Source organism: Parasteatoda tepidariorum, chromosome 7, assembly GCF_043381705.1.
Source record: "Parasteatoda tepidariorum isolate YZ-2023 chromosome 7, CAS_Ptep_4.0, whole genome shotgun sequence".
Taxonomy (NCBI): domain Eukaryota; kingdom Metazoa; phylum Arthropoda; class Arachnida; order Araneae; family Theridiidae; genus Parasteatoda; species Parasteatoda tepidariorum.
The window spans coordinates 4,596,277-4,622,323 of NC_092210.1; the positions used below are offsets into that span (position 1 = coordinate 4,596,277).

The 26,047-nt window shown below is 30.9% G+C and overlaps 1 protein-coding gene across 2 annotated transcripts in view; it reads right to left on the bottom strand.

Moving 5' to 3' along the window:
- Nucleotides 1–26,047, bottom strand: part of LOC107437851 (iroquois-class homeodomain protein IRX-6) — a 173,974-nt gene that overhangs the window by 129,575 nt on the left and 18,352 nt on the right. Inside the window, exon 1 of one of the 2 annotated variants that reach the window (XM_021146648.3) lies at nt 24,525–24,620. The exons of the other annotated variant lie outside the window; for it this stretch is intronic. Within the exon in view, the coding sequence (XP_021002307.3) occupies nt 24,525–24,605 (81 nt within the window). The 5' untranslated portion in view covers nt 24,606–24,620. Of the gene's footprint in view, nt 1–24,524; nt 24,621–26,047 lie in introns of those variants that run through there. 2 annotated transcript variants of the gene reach the window in all.

The following is a 26,047-nucleotide window of genomic DNA, read 5'->3' on the forward strand; positions in this document are numbered from 1 at the left end:
CCCATATAGATTTTTTACGAAAATTGTCCGCAAAAATATGACAACTAATATATTTTAGTTCGCGGGCCACAGAAAAAAAGGCCGCCAGTTGGTAACCACTGATATATAATATAAATTCGACGATAGGATAAATTAGAGTCTAATTTATACTATCGTCGAATTTATATAAATATTCTATATCATCGTCTAATTATTAGACGTTTAATAATATAGTTATTAATTAACTAATTGTAAAATATTAATTAAACTAAATGTTAGACCATATATTATATAAATATAGAATATTTATTATATCATGTATTATATTTGTATATTATAATAATTTGACCCAATTATTAGACGCATTGTAGTGTTTTAATAATGACATGTTTTACACGAGTTTATGGGCAATACTTTTATATTTATACATACATGTAATGGGTTTTTATTTGGGAGATTTCTTATATACTTCCTATTTGCATTAATATATTATTTTTTTAACGTATTGCATAACAATGTTAACTAATTGATACACGAACATAAACAAGTGTAAACCGCTGCTTCAGTCGCGTCAAAACAATAGAGCTGTATAGTACCTGATAATCACCTGATAATTAAGATTTTAAACTAGTATCTTACAGTGCGTCTAATAATCTGTATGTACTTAATGGAGGGAGGGGTTTGTAATTTGGTCATTTCTGCAAACAAGGAAGGAGAGAGAGGGTTGCCTATACAAGAATAAGAGCGAAACCTGTATCTGTTACTGTGAATGACCGAAATCAAGAGAATGTCGACTTTCACCGGTGAATGTCAGCAATCACATAGTCGCTTTGGTGAAAGTCCGATTTTGTCCGATTTTATCCGAATATTTGTTATATCCGATTTGATATTAATTTATTCCGTGATATTATTGTATTTATTCGATATTTTAATATCTGCTGAGGAAAGATTAGAAGAAACATCAGTGTTTGGAGTATCGGGCAAGTATATACTGGGCAGTGGCACTTGACCTTAAAAAAACATTGATGTAGGGTATACCTGGCAAATCTATACCATGCAGTGGCACTGAACCTTAAAAAAAAACAGTGTAGGGTATACCGGACAAATGTATACCGGGCAGTGGCACCTAACTGGACCTAGTATATATTTCGGACATTTACCAAAGCGGCTATAAGATTGACAGCATTCACCTGTGGAAATCAGCAACCACCCATTTCAGGAAAACTAGGAGATATTTCAAATTTTAAATATTAGTTGAATACGGAAAATGAAAAGACCGAAAAAAAATTTCTTCGAAATTTTCAATGGTCAACAGTTTTGAACACGAAAGAATCGTAAAGAATATTCATCATCATTAAATTTCTCTTCTTTAAATTCTTCAATTATCTAAATTTTATAACATGAATTGAAACATAAATAAACGAAGAGTGGTGTTTTTGGAATATTACTATTTATCTATATACTAAATGCAAAACGAGTTTGAATTAAAAAAAATTTCATTAGAAATTTTATGCAAAATTCACTGACTATCAGTGCTTAGTATGTGCGTAATTCCATATAATAGCTTTCCTATTATAAGCTGGTCTATAGTCTTGGAGTCGAAATCAAAAACAATTTGCTCAACTCTTCAGAAAATAGAAGGAAAAAAAATTTAAAAATATTATTCAATGGAAAAATGATTTCATGAGAAATATTAAAACAAATTTTTACTATTATGTGATCATAAATATTATATGAATATTCTAAGAATTATGAATATTGATAGTTATTTATTTTATAACTTACTTTAGAGTTTTAATTAAATAGATTAAATTGTATTAATTAATTAATCATCGCAAAACTAATTAATTTATAAAAATAAAACGATGATTTTTAATGAAATACCTTTCATTCTAATTAAGAATAAAAAAAGTTTCTTTCAGAGTCATAATGAGTGCCTTTCAAATTCATGTAAATAATATATAGAGTCATAATGAATATTCATATAAATAAAATATAGAGTCATAATGAATGCTTCTCGATTTCATAAAAATATAATATATAGAGTCATAAATAGAATCATAATGAATGCTTCTCGGTTTCATAAAGCATTATAGAGTCATAATATAGAGTCCTAATGAGTGCTTCTCGATTTCATAAAACTATAATATATGTAGTCATAATATAGAGTCATAATAAATGCTTCTCGAATTTATAAAAATATTATATATAGAGTCATAGGGAATTTTATCCTCAAATTTATAAAAATATCATATACAAGAGTATAATAAGCTCCTTTCAAATTCATATAAATAATATATAGAGTCATGAGGAATATTCATGTAAATGAAATACAGAGTCAAAATGAATGTTCTCAATTTTATAAAACATATATTATATCGAGTCGTAATATAGAGTCATAATGAATGCTTTTCGATTTCATAAAAAATATACTATATCGAGTCATAATATAGAGTCATAATGAATGCTGTTCGATTTTATGAAAAATATACTATATTGAGTCATAATATACAGTCATAAAGAATGCTTCTCGATTTCATAAAAATATACTGCATAGAGTCAGAGTGATTTTATTCTGAAATTTTTAAAAATATACTATACGGAGCTTCTCGAATTCATAAAATCATACAATACGAATTTGAAATTTTTGAAATTGTTCTCTAAAACGTCCGAAGTCTAATATTTCAGCTACTGACTCCACTGTTCTGGTTATAAAGCCTCCTAAACGTTCTTTTATTATTATCCTATATAAGATCTTCCTCTAAAGCATCCTAAGGAGGAAACATTCTTCCTAATGATCCTAAAATAAATAAATTCCCCGCCTCCTCTTCTTTTCTGTGAAATTGAATTACGAGAATTTAATGACAACCATAGAAAGAAGGAGAAAAATAAATTCCATTTGAGAAATTGAAGAGGGATTAAAAAGGCGGGGATCCCTTCTAATTGGAAGAGAGCAAGAAACGATGTCGCAGGAAATAAAGGTGCCATGCAGTCGGCTGTGTCTGTGTTTTACATAAACATTCCTGTCGTTCTGTGTGACATCCCGAACTTTCATCTGTACCGACGAATAAAAACGACGATATTGGTTGAGGTATGTCATGTGATTCTCTTTAACGCTTGACAGCTTAAAATTTAGTTTTTTTTTTCGTTTTTTTGAAAAAATTGGTTTATAAATAAAGACCACGCTCGTTTAGCCATCGTTTAACAGGATAAAAAGCACTTCTAAAGGGATCACAGTACCCAAAAAATGACTATTTCAAATGCACCGAAAAAAGAAATCATCTACATTTCTAAAAAAAGTTATAAATGATTTTAGATTGCCCTAAAACAGAAACTTGATCAGCAGACAGACTTTAAAGTGTTTTTTCTCATAGATGATAATTTTGTGTTTTAATCTTAATTAAATCCCTAAGGAATTTTTTCTACTTAAAATAAAGCTCTGAAGTAAACTTTTTGATCTTATGTATAATACACTTGTTTAAACTGTGCATGGAATAAGCATTTTATGAGGTATTAAAATTTTTACAGCATGTTATACGTGCCTAACAGGAATTTCTTTTCTACTTTTTTACAAAATAATCTATAAAAAATTTTCTAATTGATCTATCACATATGAATGCACAAAATTGTTAAGATGATAATTGTAAGCACTAAGAAAAAAAAAATTTTGAAAATATGTTAGAATAAAAAAGCCTTAAAGATTTAAAAATATTGAATTTTTTAATTTTCTTTTTAAATTTTCAAAAAATTAAACAGTTTAACTGTATTTTGGAGATAAATTATTGATTATAAGTTAAATGATTGTGTAAAGCGTCCACAAAAATGAATTTTACCTTTATTTAAAAAAATGTTGCAAGAGTGCTGTGACCCCTTAAATATTTTCCTTTTTATATATATAAACAACTTTTTCTTTTTATATTTATAAGAAATGCATAAAATGGGGGGAAAAACCTTCAAAAAATGTAAAGAATTGCTAATTTATCAATTTTTAATTTAAAAATGCATGCTAAACAGAGTCAGAATTGAATAATGATTATCGAATTCATTAAAATATACACAATGCATACATTCTATGAAGATAAAAAAGAAATTAGCTGTGCAGATTCGTAGTTAAATGCCTTTCAAATTCATTAAAAAAATAAAAATAAAGCGGAACAGAGTCTTAGTGAATACTTTTCGAATTCTTAAAAAATATACGATGTAGTGTCATAATAAATGCTTCTGGAATTCATATAAAAATAATACATCGATAATTACCCATAAATGTAGGTGTTCCGTAAAGACTGCCTTGAATATGCATTTTTTGAAATTTAATTAATAAAAGATAACGAAAAAAGATGAAAGAGAAAGAGGGTCTCAACTTAATATTTCAGGTAGGAAAAAGCAAAAATGCCAAAGAGATCTGACAAATTACAATGGAGGTAGGCAGATATAATAAACATCGAAATAGGTTCAGTTTGAAGTTGCAGCTTTGAACTCCTCTCTGTTTTCTCATACAATCAAACTTATCTTGTTGTTTATTACTCTCGCCTTCCTGTTCTTCAATTTTTCATATAGTTTTTTACAGCGTTTTCGTCCATTAAATACCGATTTCTGAAACTTAAAGTGTAAAATTTTGTGCTTACATTTGTGATACGGATTCAAAAAACGCATATCAAGGGTGGTTTTCACGGAATACCCTGTATGCGGTGAAATATCTTTATAGTTTATAGAGATTATTAAAAAAAGGGTAACTAACCAAATTTGCGTTACATTGGATTCTAGAATGGAATATCAAAGCTTCTCAGAAAATGAAAATACATAGTATAGTTCCTATACTTTTTTCAGGTCCGTACAAGGGTTCAAAACTTAAAAAAAGTTTTCGTGAAATTGCTTCATTTTAATAACAAATGCTTTGCTGAACACAGTTTTAAATCAAATGTATTTAAAATTTAAATATTACGAATTTATTCTACAATTACAGTTTTGCAATTTTCTCAGTTTACATCTCAGTTTTGCACTTCGATCTTTAGAGGACACTATGTGAGTGGTAGCTCTTCACGCTTTCGTGCCACAGGTCCCGGGTTCGATCCTCGGGTCTGTCAAGGTTGACTCAGCCTTTCATCCCTTCAGAGGGACGATAAAATGAGTACCAAGTGTGCTTGGGGATTAAACACTGGAGGTTCTGCATTCGGTTGACCACATCTGGTCCTGCACCTCAGAGCCCAAGGCCAAGAAAACTGAGATGGATGAAGTAGGCCCTCTATGGGCTGTTGCGCCACTGAGTTTAGTTTTAGAGGACACTATAACGCGGTAGAAACCCTTCATGGCAAATTTTCTTTCTCATCCATTTGTATTTTAAAATTTAATGTATTGAAAATATAGTTCTAGTTAACCATGAAGTTTCCAATGCCGAATTTTTTTTCTCCAAAATATCAAAATGCAAATAAATTATGGCAAGATTACTTTCCATCTGCGTAATCCTGAGTAATAATTTTGCCTCTCGATATTCTGATAATTTTTTTTTCATCATTTGAAACTTTAAAATTGCACCTGATTTACCAAACTCACATTTTTCTATATTTTAAATTACCTATGAAACAGAATGAAACGTTTCTCTCTGTATAATATCCTCTCTTCAATGCAGAAACGGTTGATCTTAATTTTATAGTGTGAACATAGTTCGCCTATCACTAACTGTTAAAGCATCTATTTTATAGTGTGCTAAGCTTGTATTATTGGCAAATATATATTCTCTGAAAAAGTAAATCTAGAATCTGACACTTATTAAAGGATGAAAAAGCACGATTTAATCTTCGCCTGTACATACACCAAACGAACAATAAATAAATGAATTATTATTTTCAGGTTTTGTCAAATTAATATTAGTAATTGTTTTCATAATTACTCATAATTAGATATTTTTACTTTATTTTATAACCGTCGTTGAACAAGTAACCCAAATTTGAGCTTACGACTACCAACGTTCAACTCCGTAACCTTGTAATTTTAATCCCAATCCAGAGAACAAGGGAACTCCTGGATCAGTACCCCTAAAAGTACTGATTTGTTATGGGAACTTGGAGGTCTAATGTGACTCTGACAGATTTATCGTACACCAGTGACCATTTAATACACTGCGATTCTTCGGCCGGTGGGATTCCTTCTCCCGAACATGAGTCCAACGCCCTACCAACTAGGCTATCGCAACCCATAATTAGATATGATCTATTTTTCAAATGTTGTTTTCGAGCCGTGGTGACGCGGGGGATAAAGCGTTCACCTTCCAATAAGGCGAACCGCGTTCGAATCCCAGCGATGGCTGGTCGATATGCATTTCGCTTCCGGCTCGAACCGACCACAGTTTTGACGTATAATATCCTCAGTGGGACGGATCATAGGTTGGAGTCCCCTTGCCATCAAGCTGACCACGGGAGATTTTCGTGGTTTCCCTCTCCGTGTAACTCAAATACGTGTTAGTTTAATCAAAAATCCTCCACGAAAGCAAATTTCTCCCAATACTTGATTCAGCAGTTCCCTTGTCTTCTAGATTGGGTTCAAAATTACAAGGCTACGGAGTTGAACATTTGTAGTCGTAAACCATTAAAAATTGGGTCGGTTGTTCAACGACGATTATGAAATAAAATTTTGCTTTCGATTAATTAATATTTAACCCTTTCCTTCTCGCTCTCTTCAATATGACGGGGTGAAGTTTTTTCTCATGCCCTTGATACTGCAGAATTTTTTTTTTCTTTCTCTATTTCGTAATCCCAAGGTAATTTGCTTGCATTTTGATATTTTGAAAAATAAAAAAAATAAAAGTATTTGTAAGTTCATTATTTTTCAACTCACATATTTTTTATACTTTAAATTTTCAATTATTTACGTAGGTGAAAGAGAATTTGACATGAAACGTTTCTCCCGCGATATAGTGTACTATTAAAGGACTCTTTATTCCTTCAGTGTCTTCCCTTTTCTTTTTTTCCGAGTTGAAAATGCAGTTAAGAAAAATATTAAAACCCCGATTCACTTAATTATTTCCTCATTATCATCGATGGCTCAAGGAAATAGAGCGCTCGCCTTCCAATCAGGTGAACCGGGTTCGAATCCCAACGAAAGCTGGTCAATACGAATTCCGCATCCGGCTTGCACCGACCACAGTGCTGACGTGAAATATCCTCAGTGGTAGACGGATCATGGGCTAGAGTCCCCTTGCCGTTCGGCTAACCATAGGAGGGTTTCGCAGTTTTCCTCTCCGCGAAACGCAAACGCGGATCCACCAAAAAAAGTCCTCCACGAAGGCAAATTTCTCCCAATACTTGATCCAGGAGTTCCCTTGTCTTCTGGATTGGGTTCAAAATTTCAAGGCTAAGGAGTTGAACATTAGTAGTCGTAAAACCAAAAATTGGGACAACGACGGTTATAAAATAAAATTATTTCATCAAATAATTTTAAATGGACTCCATCCCCTCTTTGATTGACGTTGCATTGCGGGATATACAATTTCTACAGTGAGTGAAAAAGAGAAACGATAACTAAAAGCAAACATTCGAAAAAGGAGGAAAAGAAATGATTCCTTTCGAAATAAAGTATCTTCGTCGCAGGGGTGAGTTCGGGGTGATGGAATCCTCTCTGTGGGAGGTTAGGAAATAGAAGGAATTGCACTTCGTCTACGTCTGTTCTACATCCCTAGCATATGCATCACCCTCGTAACTGCCTCCACTACATTGTATCCACTACATCTTCGCGTAATTAGACTCATTTTTTAGTTTCCTGTGACTATCTCACTTAAAGGTAACAACGTTACGCATTAAAGTAATATTTTTTTTTATACATTGTTTGCTTTTTACGTCTTGCCAACTATGGCGCCTTGGCGGTGACTATCAAACTCAGGAATGCGTAGCGTCTTGTATATACAAGGTAATTGTAATGTTCGTTTTAGGATTCAGTGTGATCTTACGCCAATTTACACTTGATTTAAGGCGACTTTTGCGTCGAGAAATTGTCGCCTGTCTCTCTTCAAGACCTCGTAATTGGAAAATGTATTTGTGGGATTCGGCTATTGCTTCAGATTCATTATTTAAAAGAACATAAAGAATTTTCACAGATTAACAGTTCACAACTTTAACTCTTTGACGCAGAATGTTTACTAAACATTTTTTCATAAATTTTTTATTATTTTGTATTAATTTAAAACAAAATAAGTGACAAATATTTTATTTAATATTTTAATAATTTACGATTATGAAATACAGCATGAAACAGCGGTGTCTTTTTCTACCGTCGAGGTGAAATCATCCAAACAATAATTTTTCTTAGTTGCCCCCATTTGCAGTTATTTAAATTCCAGAGAAACAGTTATTCATCATTGCAGTTTCTTCAATTTACAAAATCAATAATTGATAAATTTTTAAATATGAAAAAAAAAAAAAGAAATTCTATATATGGATAATAAATTCTATATATGTTCTTTGGATTTTATATATTTGTACAAATACAATCCTGATAATCTAAAAATTCTTTTCAGTTAACTATTAGGCTATTTTTTATTATTAAAAAATATCAAAATATATTTTTGGTAGTAATTAGGGAGCCAAAAAATATACATAAAAAGGACAACGGAGTCCTGTCTACGTCAAAGGGTTAAAGATTACATCGGAGTAAGACTTTTTTTAAATTGNCACCGATATACTGATTCACCGATTCACTGATTTGCATGATTTTTTCCCTCGTCCTTTATTTACTTGTTACGTCAAAAATCATTCATAGTAAAGGAGCATTTAAATAGTACGCAAGCATATATATAACCGTGGGTAGGAGATTTGAGATTGACCAATGAGTATGAGCAGTGCTTACGCTAGATGTTAAAATTTCCTTATTTTCAAAATTTTTAAAAAAGTGAAAAATGCTGCAAAAATTTGGAAAAAAAGTACTTATAAAAATTATAACTCATAAAAAGTGTGAAATTTTTAAAAAAAAATTGGTTGAAGGAAAAACAATGTCTACAAATTGGTTCAGAATTTTGGCCTCAGAAGGAAGCCACAAATGAATTCTGAGAATATTTCACTCAAAACTTTATAATTATTTTTGTTTTGTTTCAGAGTTGAATCTTTTGTTTGAATTTAATTTAAAATTAGATTACTACATCAAAAGTCAAAGCAAAGACTCTGGGGGGTGGTGCGTCTTTTTATAAGTATTGAAAGGAGATCTTTTGATTTGCTTATTTTTGCTGACAAGGAATTATCAGATGGATATACTATGCAGTTGTATTGTTTTTACTCGGATGAAAAACATTACATGTCTGTTTAAATATAAAAGCATTGCGTGTAAACTCGTGCAAAACATGTCATTATTAAAAAACTACAGTGCATCTAATAATTTGATCTAATTATTATAATCTACAAATATAATACCTGATATAACAAATATTCTATATTTATATGATATATCGTCTAATTTATCCTATCGAAATACAGCCTAGCTCAGAATCTGAAGATGATAATTTTATAATTTTTCGTTTCGAGATCACTTAAATCAATCGAAACTTTTTTGTAATGCATTAAAAATATATATAAATTGTTTTTACGATGTTTATAATAAGAATATATTTTCCCCTAAATAAAGTTCTGAATAAAGCGTATCTTACAATGCATAAAAATCTAATGTCATAGTTTTCCATTGTTGTCGGTGCATTTTTATTGCCCCAGAAATCACATAGTAGGATCCAGTTTACCCATAATGGTTTGGTTGTCATCAGCATAAAATTGATATAAGCCATAAAGGTGTTGCTCTCCTATAAATAGTTAGTACTGTTATTATTTCGTTTTTGATTTTGGTCGTTTTCTAAATTATGAGTTTAGAAGGATTGTTTTTATTATTATTTTTATCAGAATAAGTAATTCTGCGTTACATTTCAAGTTCTACATTACATTGTCTGATCTGATTAACCATTTTACAATTATTATTTCCTGGTTCAAATTACATTGATATATTATTATGAGTTATGGTTTAAGATATTCGTTTATTAGGGCTTAACTTTCAGCTAAAGTGATGTTTCAACCATTCAACAAAGTTTCAATTGTTTTCTGCCAAGAAACAGCAGTTACTGTGAAGCAATCATTGGGGTTGGTAAGTGTCAGTGAACAGGGGGCTTTGCCCCCTAAAAATAAATTAACTGACATTCAGAAGTAAAAAAAAAAGAAAAAGAAAAAACTCTTTGTGAAACATACAAATAAACAACTTAATGGAAACACTAATCAGTGTGAACCTTTTTACGATATTTTTGATTAAAATGCAGTTTCCTTAAATTTGATGCAAATAAAGTGTCCTAGATGTGAAAGTAATTAATTCTCAGATCTTTGAAAGACGTGAAACAAGCTAAAAACTGTCTGTGAAATGTACATCAGAACTATTTCGTGGGATCTCTGATCAGTGTAAACCTTATTAAGATATTTTTGATTAAAATACAGTTTCCTTAAATTTGATGCAAATAAAGTGTCTGATCTTTAAATGACGTGAAACAAGCTAAAAACTGTCTGTGAAATGCACATCAAAACTAATTCGTGGGATCTCTGATCAGTGTAAACCTTATTAAGATATTTTTGATTAAAATACAGTTTCCTTAAATTTGATGCAAGTAAAGTGTCCTAGATGTGAAAGTAATTAATTCTCAGATCTTTAAAAGACGTGAAACAAGCTAAAAATTGTCTGTGAAATGTACATCAAAACTATTTCGTGGGATCTCTGATCAGTGTAAACCTTATTAAGATATTTTTGATTAAAATACAGTTTCCTTAAATTTGATACAAATAAAGTGTCCTAGATGTGAAAGTAATTAATTCTCTGATCTTTAAATGACGTGAAACAAGCTAAAAACTGTCTGTGAAATGTACATCAAAACTATTTCGTGGGATCTCTGATCAGTGTAAATCTTATTACGATATTTTTGAATAAATCAAAGTTTCCTTAAATTTGCTTTCAAATAAAAAATCCTAGATGAGAAAATAATGAGTTCTCTGACCTTCTAAAAGCTTAAAATAATCTATAAGATTTTTGAAAGTCAGAGTTCACACCAAAGAAAAGGGGAAAAAATCTGCTATGGAGTCAGCAGTTTCCAATTTCGTGACCATTTGAAAATTTAATAACAAAAGTCTGTTATAACAACAAATTACAACAGCAAATAGAATTGTCACTATATGAAAATACTCATATTTATTGTTAAAACAGTTACATAAAATAACTAAAAAAATAAAGTACAAAAGTTTTTTATGCCATTTGGTGACACTGAATGTTGATTTTTTGTTTAATGTTAGCTTTACAAACACAAAAAATTATTGTAGACAGGAAGAAAAAAGTTCCGTCCATTTTTCCATTGATACCAGAAATAAATAAAAAAATTTTCAATTTTGCCTTTTTTTCTTCACATAATTGTATTTCTCGTAGTTCCTTCGCCAAGAAAAATTAAGAGTTTAGATGTCTTGCACTTGAAATAAAATAACTTTAAATTGTATTGGATGTCCTACCGCATAGAATTATCTGTAAAACCGACGAATAACGCAAATATTTTAAAAATTATTAAATCGCCAATTTGGTGAAATTGCCATACCTACATAAAATATTATCAAAATCAATAAATAATTTTCGATTTCAGCAAATTTTCATAGGTGTTGAAAAAACTTTTTTAAATAATAATAAATAAAAAATTTAGCCAAAAACGCTCTTCATTTTTACAAAACTGTGGTTTTTCTTTTAACGTTTTGCGCCATTTTCAGAATTAGCATAGATGGCGCTAGGTGAAGATATGAAAAATTTGACCTAACAGTCTGGAATAACGGAATACTTGCAAGTGACGTTGTGTGGGTATCTCGATCATGATTGGTTGTTAAAACGTGGCATTTGTTTGCGTCAGCAACTTTTCCATTCTATTTCGAGTAAGTTAAGCCTGTCGAGTATCAATTCTCTTAAGTACCGTTCTAACTTCTTTCACAAATATTTTTTCTCAAAGATTTCAATTCTTTCACTATATCATTTCACAGAGACTTAACACAAAGGCAGGCACGGAGCCATATGGAACATAAACAAACTAATTATGCATCAATGCTGCCAGGTACACAAAACAAAAATATATCTCAGTTACAATAAAATACATAGACAATTAATAAATCTAAGTTAAATAAAAGAAGTGGTCGAGAAAGAATTATGTTTCAACTAATTCCACGTGCGATGCGGTTCTGTATTTAATTATCTTATCGTTAATTAACATTCTAACTTATGTAGAAAAACTTGGTCAACTTTAATGCGCTATTTTACTGATAATGATTAGCTGGCCCTGACGTCATAGGTCACGTGTGGGTATGAGAGTTAGTACCCAATTTCGGTCATTTACGTTTATGTGAATTACCGAAATTGGGTACTTGCATTGCCTACATGCAAACAAAAAAATAAAAGCTTTTTGAAAGTCAAAGAAATTTTACTAGGAAGGATAAATTCATATCGAGTTTTGGTTATTTTCAATTTTATGAACAACTGAAAGTTCAATATCTGTTTCGCAAGACACTAAACAGTATAAAGTAATTATTTTTTCGGATTATTTATAATTAAAATACGTTTTCCGATAACTTGGTCACAAATAAAGTGTTCCAGGCTTGATATCCTGAAGAAATAAATTCTCTGACGTGCAAGAGATGTAAAACAAGCCAGAAGCTGTTCGCAGTGCCAAAGATCACAACACCGACACAAAGAAATGAAACTAGGGATGACGGATCGACAGTCACATACATTCAGTCGACAAAATGAAAAGTAGTCCTCGACTCTGTCTCCGACAAATTCAGAACACTATCCATCCGCCATTTTCCCTTCTTTTTTTATTCCTTTCCACTTTTTAAACTTCTTCCATGACATCCACTAACACCGATCAGGCTCTGTTGAATCAACAAGATTTTTCTCAGTAAGAATTGCGAAAAAGAAGAATAAAAAAAATAAAGCGAAGTGAAGAGAGGTGGTAGGAGAGGAATTCTTGGCAGCCAAAAATGCGGTACTTTTAATTAGGGAGTTAAGAAGTCCATTTGTCACTGTGTTTGCACAACTCTTGAAGCATCAGCTGACAGAGAACGCTCCCGGGATATATTTCTGGTAGATTTGATTCGATTGATCTAGAACTAATGGATACTTCATTGCGTCCTTGGAGTACTCTCCTTTCTTTGCAAGAGACTTTTTTTTTCCTTCTTCTCTTTAGTGTAATAAGATTGTTATGCGAAGCTAATGCACTTTTAAATAGTTATTTATTTACTTTTTTTCTCCTTCGGGAAATTCCACTCCTGCTAGCTCCAATCGCCTCCTTCCAACTATTTCGCATTCAAATTAGTTTCTCTTCTTCGTAAGGCAGAAAACGACTTGTTTTAGACATGTCTAAGAAGTTAAATATTCCAGTAAAAGGTCGATTATTTTTTTGTATTTTTGACATGCATGTAACATGCTCAAGAGGACGCCATACCGCGGAAGAAAATTTTCGTTGCCAATTCTCTTTCTCCTTTATTACTGATTTAAAATTTAAAAGAAAGAAAAAGTAAGTTTAGGAAAACCTAGAATCCAGTCATGAAGTTTCAATTGCTGAAAAAAAAATACTTCAAAATATTAAAATGCAAACAAATTATTAGAAGAGAAACTTCTCCGTTGCGCGGTCCGAAGTTATCATCTCGTAATTTATTTTCATTTGCATATTTTGGAAATTTCTTTTCAGTATTTGAAACTTAATGGCTTTCTCTAGGTTTGTCTGAACTCACTTTTTCTACACTTTTAATTTTAAGTCAGTAATGAAGGAGAAAGAGAATTTGCCAGGAAAATTTTCTTCTGCGGTATGGCGTCCGCCTAAGAGTAGCAATCATTTACTCTACAGATAATCCGGCTAATTTGCAGAATAATCTAGGTGTTCCTTGAAGTACAATAATCGCTTCAATTGTCAAATTATATAGTTCATCTTCAAACTCTAATTAGATAATCTGCACCTAAATTATTAAGGTCTCGTTAAAGTGAAATCTAGGTCATCTGCAAACTAATCAGATAATCTGCAGATAACTTATTAAGCTCTCGTCAAAGTGAAATCTAGGTCATCTGCAAACTAGTTAGATAATCCGCACCTAACTTATTAAGGTCTCGTTAAAGTGAAATCTGGGTCATCTGCAAACTAATTAGATAATCTGCAGATAACTTATTAAGGTCTCGTCAAAGTGAAATCTAGGTCATCTGCAAACTAATTAGATAATCTGCACATAACTTATTAAGGTCTCGCCAAAGGGAAAATAAGGTCTTTGCTGGAACAACAGTAATGTTTCTGCATGCTTAAATTAGCATAATGTTATTGATTTTCGATGTATAAAATATCGAGTTGCCATCAATGAACACATTAGAAGATAGAAGCAATCATTAATCACTTTAAAAATTGTCATACAAAGGATCAATCGGTTTGAAATATTATTTTAATTAAAGAAGTCAACATAATATCATTTCAAACAAAAGATAGGGTATACTTTGTGGTATATAGACTAAAGCAAAAAAAAAAAAAAAAAAAAAAAAAAAAAAAAAATAACTCGAATAAAGCACAAATTAAGGTACATAATTGGATATATTAAAATTCTATAAATAAAAATCTTTCTAAAAAAATTATGTATCGCATTTTTATCCTTTTTCAACTTATTTAAATTCGTCTTTTTGAGAGTTTTATTCCAGTTTATTCTTGTTTGGGGGTATTTTAGGTAATTGTCTTTTGTATCCTATTTAATAAATTCGTTAAATTTTGTTTTTGATAAATTAACGTTATCAATATAATGGCAACAAGTTTTGCTTGCAACGGTAATAAGCGATTAAAACTTGTATAGTCAACCAGCACAGTGATTCGTTAGAACATGAAAGCTGGATTTATTCAAAAAGTGATCAAAATCAGGATAAGATCTGATGTGCATTGTATCTCTCCTATGATTTTATTGCTTTTGCTTATAGAGTCCAAGAAAATTACTACTTGCGTAATCATCCAGCACAATGATTGGTGGAAACATGAAAGCTGAGGTTATTCGAAAAGTGATCGAAGTCGGGATAAGATCTGATGTGCATTGTATCTCTCCTATGATTTTATTGCTTTTGCTTATAAAGTCCAGGATACGATTAAAACTTGCATGGTCATCCATGATAGAGATCCAGTTAAAATAAGACAGTTGTTTCTAGTCGGAAAGAGGTCAAAATTTTTCACAGGGGTCATTTGCGTTACATGGAGAGGAAAATCACTGTAAATTACCATGGTTAACCTGACGGCAAGGAAATTCTAACCCATGATCCGTTTATCACTGAGGATATACGTCAGCGCAGTGGTTGATGTACGCAGGGAGCAGTATTCGTATCAATCAGTCATCGCTGGTACTCGAACCTGTGGTTTACTCATTGACAAGTGAACGCCCTCGTTACGAATAGAACTCCACTTGAGATTTGAGTGCTCTATATAGTCGGAATTTTAATTACAAGATGCCACCCGCCTTCTTACAAAAGCGAGCTAATAACAAAATTTTTAAAAAAATGAAATTTTATATTTAAATAGAAAAAAATATTTTGCTATTTCAAGGGATATTAAAATTCAACAAACCACTAAAGAGGAGGATGGAAAGAATAATTAAAATCAATGCATTCCTCAATCAACAACAAATTCTTCTTTTTGTTGGGCAAAAAATACTCCAGGAAGAAGAACCGAAACAAGAAAAAAAATTTAAAAAAAAAGAAAAGAGGCACGTGAGAAAGTAAAAAGAAGAGTAAATTGAAGGAATAAAAAAAATGGAAGGGGGTTTGCTTCAGGTAAACATAGACTTTAGCGGTTAAAGGGCAAGTAATTTCTTAAAGGATAACTTAAGTGACGTGTCGCCAGTCAGGAGACAGATTCACCCTTTTTTTCCCCTAGCTAATGAAAAGTTTTGAGAAGACACGAGGCAACATACTCCCCCACTTTTCGTCATATCTCCAGATGTCACGCTTTTCACATTTCTTTCGCTCTTATTTGTCTTCTCTGTATTAGGCTTGCATGAATTCAGCATCGAAATCTGCCAATTCGCTGTTACCAATTTCGATAAAACTCTGTTATCAAGTCAGTAATGGGTAGCTACCCATTTGGTAATTCATAGTTGCAATAACTTGTTATCAATTTTGTAAAAATATCGAGGTCGATTCAGTCGTTTGGTCTTATCTTATTTTTTACTACCGATTTGGTGATTCATTATTTCCAATTCGGTAGTTCACTGTTACCAATTTGGTGAAACTTTGTTATCAGTTCAGTAATAGGTAGCTACCCATTTGGTATTCCATAGTTCCAAGCTTGATAACTTGTTGTTATCAATTTTGTAAGAACATCGAGATCAATTCAGTCGTCCGGTCTTATAGAATTTCATTTACTACCGATTTGGTAATTTATTATTTCCAATCTGGTAATTCACTGTTACCAATTAAGTTATTCTTCTTTCAATGGAACGCTGATTAGACATTCTGTGCAACTTTTATTTGCTTTTGAAATTAATTTTATTCTTTAATGTAAATTTTTTTTATCAAATTTAGTTTCATTTATAATATTAATATTTATTTGGAGATACGCTGTTACTAGTTTGGAAATTTTAATTAGTTGTTATCACTTTAGTATTTACTTGCTAACAATTCAGTAATTTGTTAGGTAATAGTACATAGTTTGCAACTTGGTAATTCATTGTAACCAATTTCGTAATTCATTGTAAGCAATTTGTAATTCATAGTTACCAATTTGGTAATTCACTGTTACGAATTGAATAATTCTCAGTTACATAAGTGCCAACTGGTCTGCATTTTCTAAAAAATGTTGTTTTTATATTTAATGCTGTAGCAAAATGATTGACACTTAATTCCTCTCTTATCAAATTTTTTACAATATATTGTGACGCAACTACCACTACTATTATTAAGTATCAATATATCAATTCACTAGAATATAAGACTATCTAAGTCGATTCAACTGCTATTAGCAACATAGGAGAGACCACACACACAACCGTGAACTTAATACAGCTCTAGTGAAAAACGCTCAGAACTCGGTGAACTTAACACAGCTCTCACAACAAACTTTCAAAATCTGGGAAACTTAAATACAGCTCTCCCGGTCTTTCGCAAAATACGGCAACTAGTGATACCCGTTTATCGAATTCTATCTCTGATAAAATTCTGGTTGGGGAATATTGTGGCGTAACTACCACTAATAATATTAAATACCAATTCACTAGTATATAAGACTTGCTAACTCGATTCAATATTGAGGTACCTTTTGATCGATGAAGGTTGGCACGGTTAATTTCTGCGCCCCCCCCCACTTATAAGTACCAAACTCATTTAAATAGTTTTCAAAGAAAACATAAGGAGGTCTAGCTAGTTGACTTTTTGTGTTTTTAGTGTCAGCGAAAGGTCTATTAAATATTTTATTTTATAACCGTCGTTGAACAGCTGACCCAATTTTAGCTTTACGACTACTAATGTTCAACTCCGTAGCCTTGTCATTTAGAATCCAATCCAGAAGTCAAGAGAACTCCTGGATCAAGTATTGGGAGAAATTTGCCTCCGTGGAGGACATTTTGATGGAACTAGCCCGCATTGGCGTTACTTGGAGAAGAAAACCATAAAATCTCATAAAAAATTTTCAAGAACTCTCGCCACTAATTTACATTTTTTTTTAATAAAATTAAAATGGGTCTACCTCTGAAGTGGAAAAATTAGTTATTCTGAAGATTTCCTAGCTAGTATGCAGATTAACTACCACAATCCTTTAAAAGGATTCAAATTGTTTCATGTCTCAAATTACCTCGGTAGTCTGCAAACTATTCCGCACATTACCTATTAGGCACTCGTTAAAGTGAAAATAAGGCATCTTGTTGGAACAACAGCAAAGTTTCTGTACCCTTGAACTAACATATTTATTTTTATTTATTTTTCGCTGACTAAAAAATCAAGTTACTAGCAAAAAATTAACTCATTAGTTGATAGAATCACTCACTTTAAAGAGTAAAAAACCAAAAATTCAAGCGTCATAAAATATTATTACAATTAAGGATATTAACATGATGTCATTTATTCATTTTTCGTATCTGAAGGATCGAATCAAAACAATCAACAAATTAGTTAATAAATTGAGAGCAATAAACATTTTAACTTTAACGATATGAGCACCGTTAATGCCCATACTAGGTAAATTGCGGAAAATATTACCTATTAGGCACTCGTTAAAGTGAAAATAAGACATTTTTCTGCAACTTTAATTTTAAGACATTAAGGCGCACATTATCAAGGTAAATTGCTAAAAATATTACCTAATTAGGACACTCGTTTAAGTGAAAATAAAGCATTTTTCTGGAACATTACACATGTGCATATTACTTAGTTTATGTGCATATTAATGTGCACATTACTTAGGTAAATTGCGGAAAACGTTTCTGTGAACTTAAATTAACATACTTTTTATTCGGCATTTCAACAAATCACCCTAGTTAATTTGAAGATTAGGTTACTTAGGTTACTTAGTTTATGTGCATAGTTAAAGTGCATATTACCAAGGTAAATTGCGGAAAACGTTTCTTTGAGCTTAAATCAACATATTGTTTATTCTGCACTTCAACAAATCACCCTAGTTAATTTGAAGATTAAGTAGTTAAGATGCACATTAACGGCTTTTGAGCTTTAGTTGTAATATAATAACTCTGGAGTTGTAAATACTCCTGGAAATGGAAGGAAATTTCTTGTTTTTTGGAGAAAAAAAGTGTTATATATTTAAAAGAACATTCTAAATCTAGTGCATTATATTTTGTAACAGAGTCGTTATGTAAAGCGAGGCTATCCGATTTAGAGCTGAAATGCAACGTTTTACTGAAAGTTGCTGTCAAAATCAAAATAATTGAAATATATCGAAAATCAAATTGAAATATTAAAACAATTGAAAGTGATATATAAATATATGAGTTGATCAAAAAACTGCTACCATTTTAGAAATTAATTTCTTAAAAATGTATTGCATTTCATTAGCTGCAAACGTACATTCTTTGAACATCAATAATTTCTGGAAAGTTTTTATTGAAATACAGCTATATACGAAAAAGTAAATGTTATGGTTTTTAACACATTGAATGCCATGGGGGTCACCGGTGACCNTTATATTTAAATGGAAAAAATTATTTTGCTATTTCAAGGGATATTAAAATTCAACAAACCACTAAAGAGGAAGATGGAAAGAATAATTAAAATCAATGCATTCCTCAATCAACAACAAATTCTTCTTTTTGTTGGGCAAAAAATACTCCAGGAAGAAGAACCGAAACAAGAAAAAAAATTTAAAAAAAAAGAAAAGAGGCACGTGAGAAAGTAAAAAGAAGAGTAAATTGAAGGAATAAAAAAAATGGAAGGGGGGTTTGCTTCAGGTAAACATAGACTTTAGCGGTTAAAGGGCAAGTAATTTCTTAAAGGATAACTTAAGTGACGTGTCGCCAGTCAGGAGACAGATTCACCCTTTTTTTCCCCTAGCTAATGAAAAGTTTTGAGAAGACACGAGGCAACACACTCCCCCACTTTTCGTCATATCTCCAGATGTCACGCTTTTCACATTTCTTTCGCTCTTATTTGTCTTCTCTGTATTAGGCTTGCATGAATTCAGCATCGAAATCTGCCAATTCGCTGTTACCAATTTTGATAAAACTTTTTTATCAAGTCAGTAATGGGTAGCTACCCATTTGGTAATCCATAGTTGCAAGCTTGGTAACTTGTTATCAATTTTGTAAAAAATATCGAGGTCGATTCAGTCGTTTGGTCTTATCTTATTTCATTTACTACCGATTTGGTGATTCAATATTTCAGATTTGGTAGTTCACTGTAACCAGTTTTATAAAACTTTGTTATCAGTTCAGTAATGGGTAGCTACCCATTTGGTATTCCATAGTTCCAGGCTTGATAACTTGTTGTTATCAATTTTGTAAAAACATCGAGGTCAATTCAGTCGTCCGGTTTTATCGAATTTCATTTACTACCGATTTGGTAATTCATTATTTCCAATCTGGTTATTTATCGTTACCAATTAAGTGATTCTTCTTTCAATGGAACGCTGATTAGACATTCTGTGCAACTTTTATTTGCTTTTGAAATTAATTTTGTTTTTTAATGTAAATTTTTTTTATCAAATTTTGTTTTATTTATATTATTAATATTAATTTGGAGATACGTTGTTATTAGTTTGGAAATTTTAATTAGTTGTTATCACTTTGGTATTTAAATGTTAACAATTCAGTAATTTGTTTGGTAATAATAGGTAGTTTCCAGCTTGGTAATTCATTGTAAATAATTTCGTAATTCATTGTAAGCAATTTGTAATTCATAGTTACCAATTTGGTAATTAACGGTTACCAATTAAATAATTTTCAGTTACATAAGTGCCAACTCTTCCGTATTTTTTAAATATTGTTTTTATATTTAACGCTAAAGCAAAATGATTGACACTTAATTCCTCTCTTATCAAATTTGTTACTTAATTGTGGCGGAACTACCACTACAATTATTAAGTATCAATATATCAATTCATTAGAATATAAGACTATCTAAGTCGATTCAACTGCTAATAGCAACATAGGAGAGACCACACACAAAACAGTGAACTTAATACAGCTTTCGCGACAAACACTCAAAACTCTGTGAACTTAACACAGCTCTCACGACAAACTTTCAAAATTCGGGGAACTTAAATACAGCTCTCCCGGCCTTTCGCAAAATACAGCAACTAGTGATATCCGTTTATCGAATTCTACCTCTGATAAAATTCTGGTGGGGGAATATTGTGGCGTAACTACCACTACTAATATTAAATACCAAATCACTAGTATATAAGACTTGCTAACTCGATTCAATATTGAGGTACCTTTTGATAGATGAAGGTTGTCACGGTTAATTTCTACGCCCCCTTCTTATAAATACCAAACTCATTTAAATAGTTTTTAAAAAAAACATAAAGAGTTCTAGCTAGTTGACTTTTTGTGCTTTTACTGTCAGCGAAAGGTCTATTAAATATTTTATTTTATAACCGTCGTTGAACAGCGAACCCAATTTTAGCTTTACGACTACTAATGTTCAACTCCGTAGCCTTGTAAATTAGAACCCAATCCAGAAGACAAGAGAACTCCTGGATCAAGTATTGGGAGAGATTTGCCATCGTGGAGGACTTTTTGATGGAACTAACCCGCATTTGCGTTACTTGGAGAAGAAAGCCATAAAATCTCATAAAAATTTCTCAAGAACTCGCGCCACTAATTTAAATTTTTTTTTTCAAATAAAATTAAAATGGGTCTGCCTCTGAAGTAGAAAAATTAGTTATTCTGAATATTTCCTAGCTAGTATGCAGATTAACTACTACAATCCCTTAAAAGGATTCAAATTGCTTCATGTCTCAAATTACCTAGGTAATCTGCAAACTATTCTGCACATTATCTATTAGGCACTCGTTAGAGTGAAAATAAGACATCTTGTTGGAACAACAGCAAAGTATCTGTGCGCTTGAACCAACATATTTATTTTTATTTATTTTTCGCTGACTAAAAAATCAAGCTACTAACAGAAAATTAACTCATTAGTTGATAGAATCACTCACTTTAAAAAGTAAAAAACAAACAAATTCAAACGGCATAAAATATTATTACAATTAAGGATATTAATATGATGTCATTTATTTATTTTTCGTATCTAAAGGATAGAATCAAAACAATCAGCAAATTAGTTAATAAATTGAGAGCAATAAACATTTTAACTTTAACGATATGAACACCGTTAGTGCCCATATTACCTAGGTAAATTGCGGAAAACATTACCTATTAGGCACTCGTTTAAGTGAAAATAAGACATTTTTCTGGAACATAACACATTTAGACATTAATGAGCGTATTATCTAAGTAAATTGCTGAAAATATTACCTATTAGGACACTCGTTTAAGTGAAAATAAAAAAAATTTCTGGAACATTACACATGTGCATATTACTTCGTTTATGTGCATATTTATGTGCATATTACTTAGGTAAATTGCGGAAAACGTTTCTGTGAGCTTAAATTAACATATTCTTTATTCTGCACTTTAACAAATCAGCCTAGTTAATCTGAAGATTAGGTTACTTAGTTTATGTGCATAGTTAATATGCATATTACTTAGGTAAATTTCGGAAAACGTTTCTGTGAGCTTAAATTAACATTTTTTTTCTGCACTTTAACAAATCAGCCTAGTTAATTAGAAGATTAGGTTACTTAGTTTCTATGGATAGTTAATGTGCATATTACTTAGGTAAATTGCGGAAAACGTTTCTGTGAGTTTAAATTAACATGTTTTTTATTCTATACTTTGACAAATCCCCCTAGTTAATTTGAAGATTAAGTAGTTAAGATGCACATTAACGGCTTTTGAGCTTAAGCGTTAATATAATGACTCTGGAGTTGTAAATTCGCCTGGAAATAGAAGGAAATTTCTTGCTTTTTAGAAAAAAGCGTTATGTATTTAAAAGAACATTCTAAACCTAGCGCAGTATATTTTGCAACAGAATTGTTATGTAAAACGAGGCCATCCACTTTAGAATTGAAATGCAACGTTTTACTGAAAGTTGCTGTCAAAATCAAAAGAATTGAAATCTATCAAAAATCAAATTGAAGTATCAAAATAATTGAAAGTGATATATAAATGTATGAGTTGATCAAAAAACTGCTAACATTTCAGAAATTAATTTCTTAGAAATGTATTGCATTTCATTAGCTGCAAACCTACATTCTTTGGACATCAATAATTTCTAGAGAGTTTTTATTGAAGCTATATACGAAAAAGTAAATGTTATGGTCGCCGGTGACAGGTGAAGCCAAAATTATTAAAAAAACACAAAATTCGAGCAAAATTTTAAAAATTTTTTAATATTATTACCGTTACTGAAATGGTTTGCAATATATTAATGCAATATAGAACGCACAAAAGTAGTTTCATTTTTATGCACAGAGATGCCAACTTGCTCCGGACAGCGAATAAATATTTTCAAGTGGTAGTTTATTAATTGTGATTTTTGGTTTAATAAATTCAATTTAGTAGATTTTTATCCACCACTATCTCGAAACAATTCGTAGGCTTATATAATTCACCACTTTTTTTCAGATATGTCATGCTAAACCTTTTAAAAAACTAGCAAATCTGTCAAATTTGCAAATTTAGTTTGTAGTTATTTACCGTTTGGCCAGACGGGGGCAAGCCATATAAAATTAACGTGGCATTCAATGTGTTAAAGAGCCGAGAATTTAAAAAAAAAAGTGATTGATTTCGGAGATAGTGAAAATTATGTTTAATATCCAAATTATAAAAATAAAAAAAGTGGATTTTTTTGCGTTAAGTGATAAGAATAATTTTAGTTAAATCATCACAAATCAATCACTGTCAATAATGGAAGCAAAATTATAACTGATTTAGAAAACTAAAATATTTAAAAATTAAAGATTTATTATCAAATTCCAATTGAGTTTCCCTTATTTCGCGAAGATCCCTCCTAAGCATCCCCCAATGATGTTTCCTACTTTATTTTTCTGCGGATTTAGTAACAACATAAATTGTTTTCACTTGTATGGAATATTTGTGAGATTTAATCAACTCCAGATCTTGATTCGTCAAACTGTGCAATTAATTCAATCCTACTCTAAACTTAAATCCGCGAAATTTTAGCAAAAAAATTAATTTTGAAGTCTTAAATGGTGAAGTATTAACGTTACAAAATATACATAAATAACAGGTTTAAAAAATTTGTGAGGTTTAATCAGTTCCAGTACATGTGTCGTTCAACTTTACAACATATTTAATCAAATTCTGAATTTAAGACAACAAAAGTTTTACAAAAACTTGAATTTTGGAGTCTTAAATCATGACGCATTTACGTTACAAAGTATGCGTAAACAACAGGTTTAAAAAATATTTGTGAGGTTGAATCTATTCCGGGTCTTAAGTCGTTAAGCACTGTAACCAATCAAATCCAATTCTAAATTTAAATCAGCAAAATTTTTACCCAAAATTGAATTTTGAAGTCCCAAATTGTGACGTATTAACGTCACAAAGTATGCGTAAATAACAGGTTTAAAGAAACTTGTAAGGTTTAATCGGGTTAAGGTTTAATCGGCTTTGTAACCAATCCAATTCAATTCCGTATTTAAGTCAGTGAAATTTTAATAAAAAATTGAATTATGAAATCTTAAAGCGTAGCGCAGTTATAGCGAAGCATTACAAAGTATATGCTTAAAAACCAGGTTCAAATAAAAAGTTTGCTCGAAACACTGCTGATTTATTTATTAGAATTTTTTTTATATCATAAAACATTTTTTTTGACAAGAAATATTTTTTTAAATCACACTATAATTGAATATAATCACTCTATAATTATTTAATCACTCTAAAGGTGCATACTTACTAACTAAAAAGTAAATTTTGCTTGAAACAGACAGAACTTTCGAGAATAGTTCCAATTAAAATTTAAAATAAACTCACCTTTTTCCTGAACTGCCGGATATTTGCTTTCAATGCAGTTTTTTGATATAACGAACGCATCTTAAAATCTTGCTCCGACATTACGAACGGTCGAAGTGTAGAGGATCTCATGAATGCACAGAAAAACATCAATTTAGTGTTCGTTTTTGTTAACGAGGTGTAACGTTTAATTAGAGGAGTGTGCTACCGACAATTGACAGAAAGTGCCGGACTGTCGAAGGTCTTCGGCGAAAACAATTAGCACACTTAAATAGAGAGAGAGGGACAAATTATATAGTGTCGTTAGCACATTTATGAGCAGGGCTACGATGTTGAGGAAAAAATGCATTTTTCGCATATTAGGTTGTTTTTTCCGTTATACACAGAGTAAAAAGTATAGTCAGAGCAACGAGAATATGGTAAAATTTAGCGCACTCCTGGCTTTACGGGAACAACAAAAAAGTTGGTAATTTTTAGAGAAGTGCTTTGATTATGATTTTGGTGGGGAGAAAAATCACCAAATGAGGTAAAATGTGATAATTATAGCATGATACCTTGGAGCATGGTATAAAAACCATTTATTCGGTTCAATTGACATTTTATTTTTGTATTTTTTACTAAGTGTGTGGTAATAATAAGAACTATAATTTTGAAAACCAGAATTTCCGGTTGACCGTTACCGTATGAATGGAAAAAATACTTGCATATCCTTTAGCATATGAATGGTTCAAATATCGTATATTTTGATTTTATTTAAAATTCCTTTCCCAAAATTTCCTTTCCCTTTTTTCTTCATTAGTAACATTATTGCCAAACATTACGTTAATTTCACCTGAATTATTTGCTGCATGCAGGGATATGTCTAGATTTTTTATTCCTCTAATAATTTTTTGTGAATTTTGAATGAAATTTTTCGATTTAAGCACAAATTTGCTTAGTGAAAAAAAAAACATTTGAAGAATATTAAAAAACATTACAATGCAATTTTGATCTTTTTGAACATCGTAATTTAAAATTGATAAATTTGTTTCTATTTTTATCAGGTATTTATTTACATTTTACTTATATCATAAATTACGTATTTATTTTAATTATTTATTTTTTTATTAATTATATAAATGCAAGTTATGATTCATAATTTATATTTTATAAAAAAAAAAAACGAATATAAACTATGCTTTCGATAAAAAAAAAATTTCTTTATTTTTTAGATCATTTTTTACGGACTTGCTAGCATCTTTTACGAATTTCAAGGTTACAGCATCTTAGCCGTGCTTAGAATCAGAAACGAAGTTAAAGGTTTTTAAAAACATTCTAATGATGACGTATTTTATTATTCAGGCAGTCAGGAAGAAATAAAAATTCTATGTAGTTAAAAATATTAAAACACTTTGAACAAATTTGTATATTGTACAAATCTGTTGTTACCATAATATTATGCTAAGTTGAATAATATGCAAACAAGTTTAAACGCACCATAACATCGTTTAGCTGGAGCATTACACGTTACAGTTGCTAACAAATAACACAATCTTATATATTCT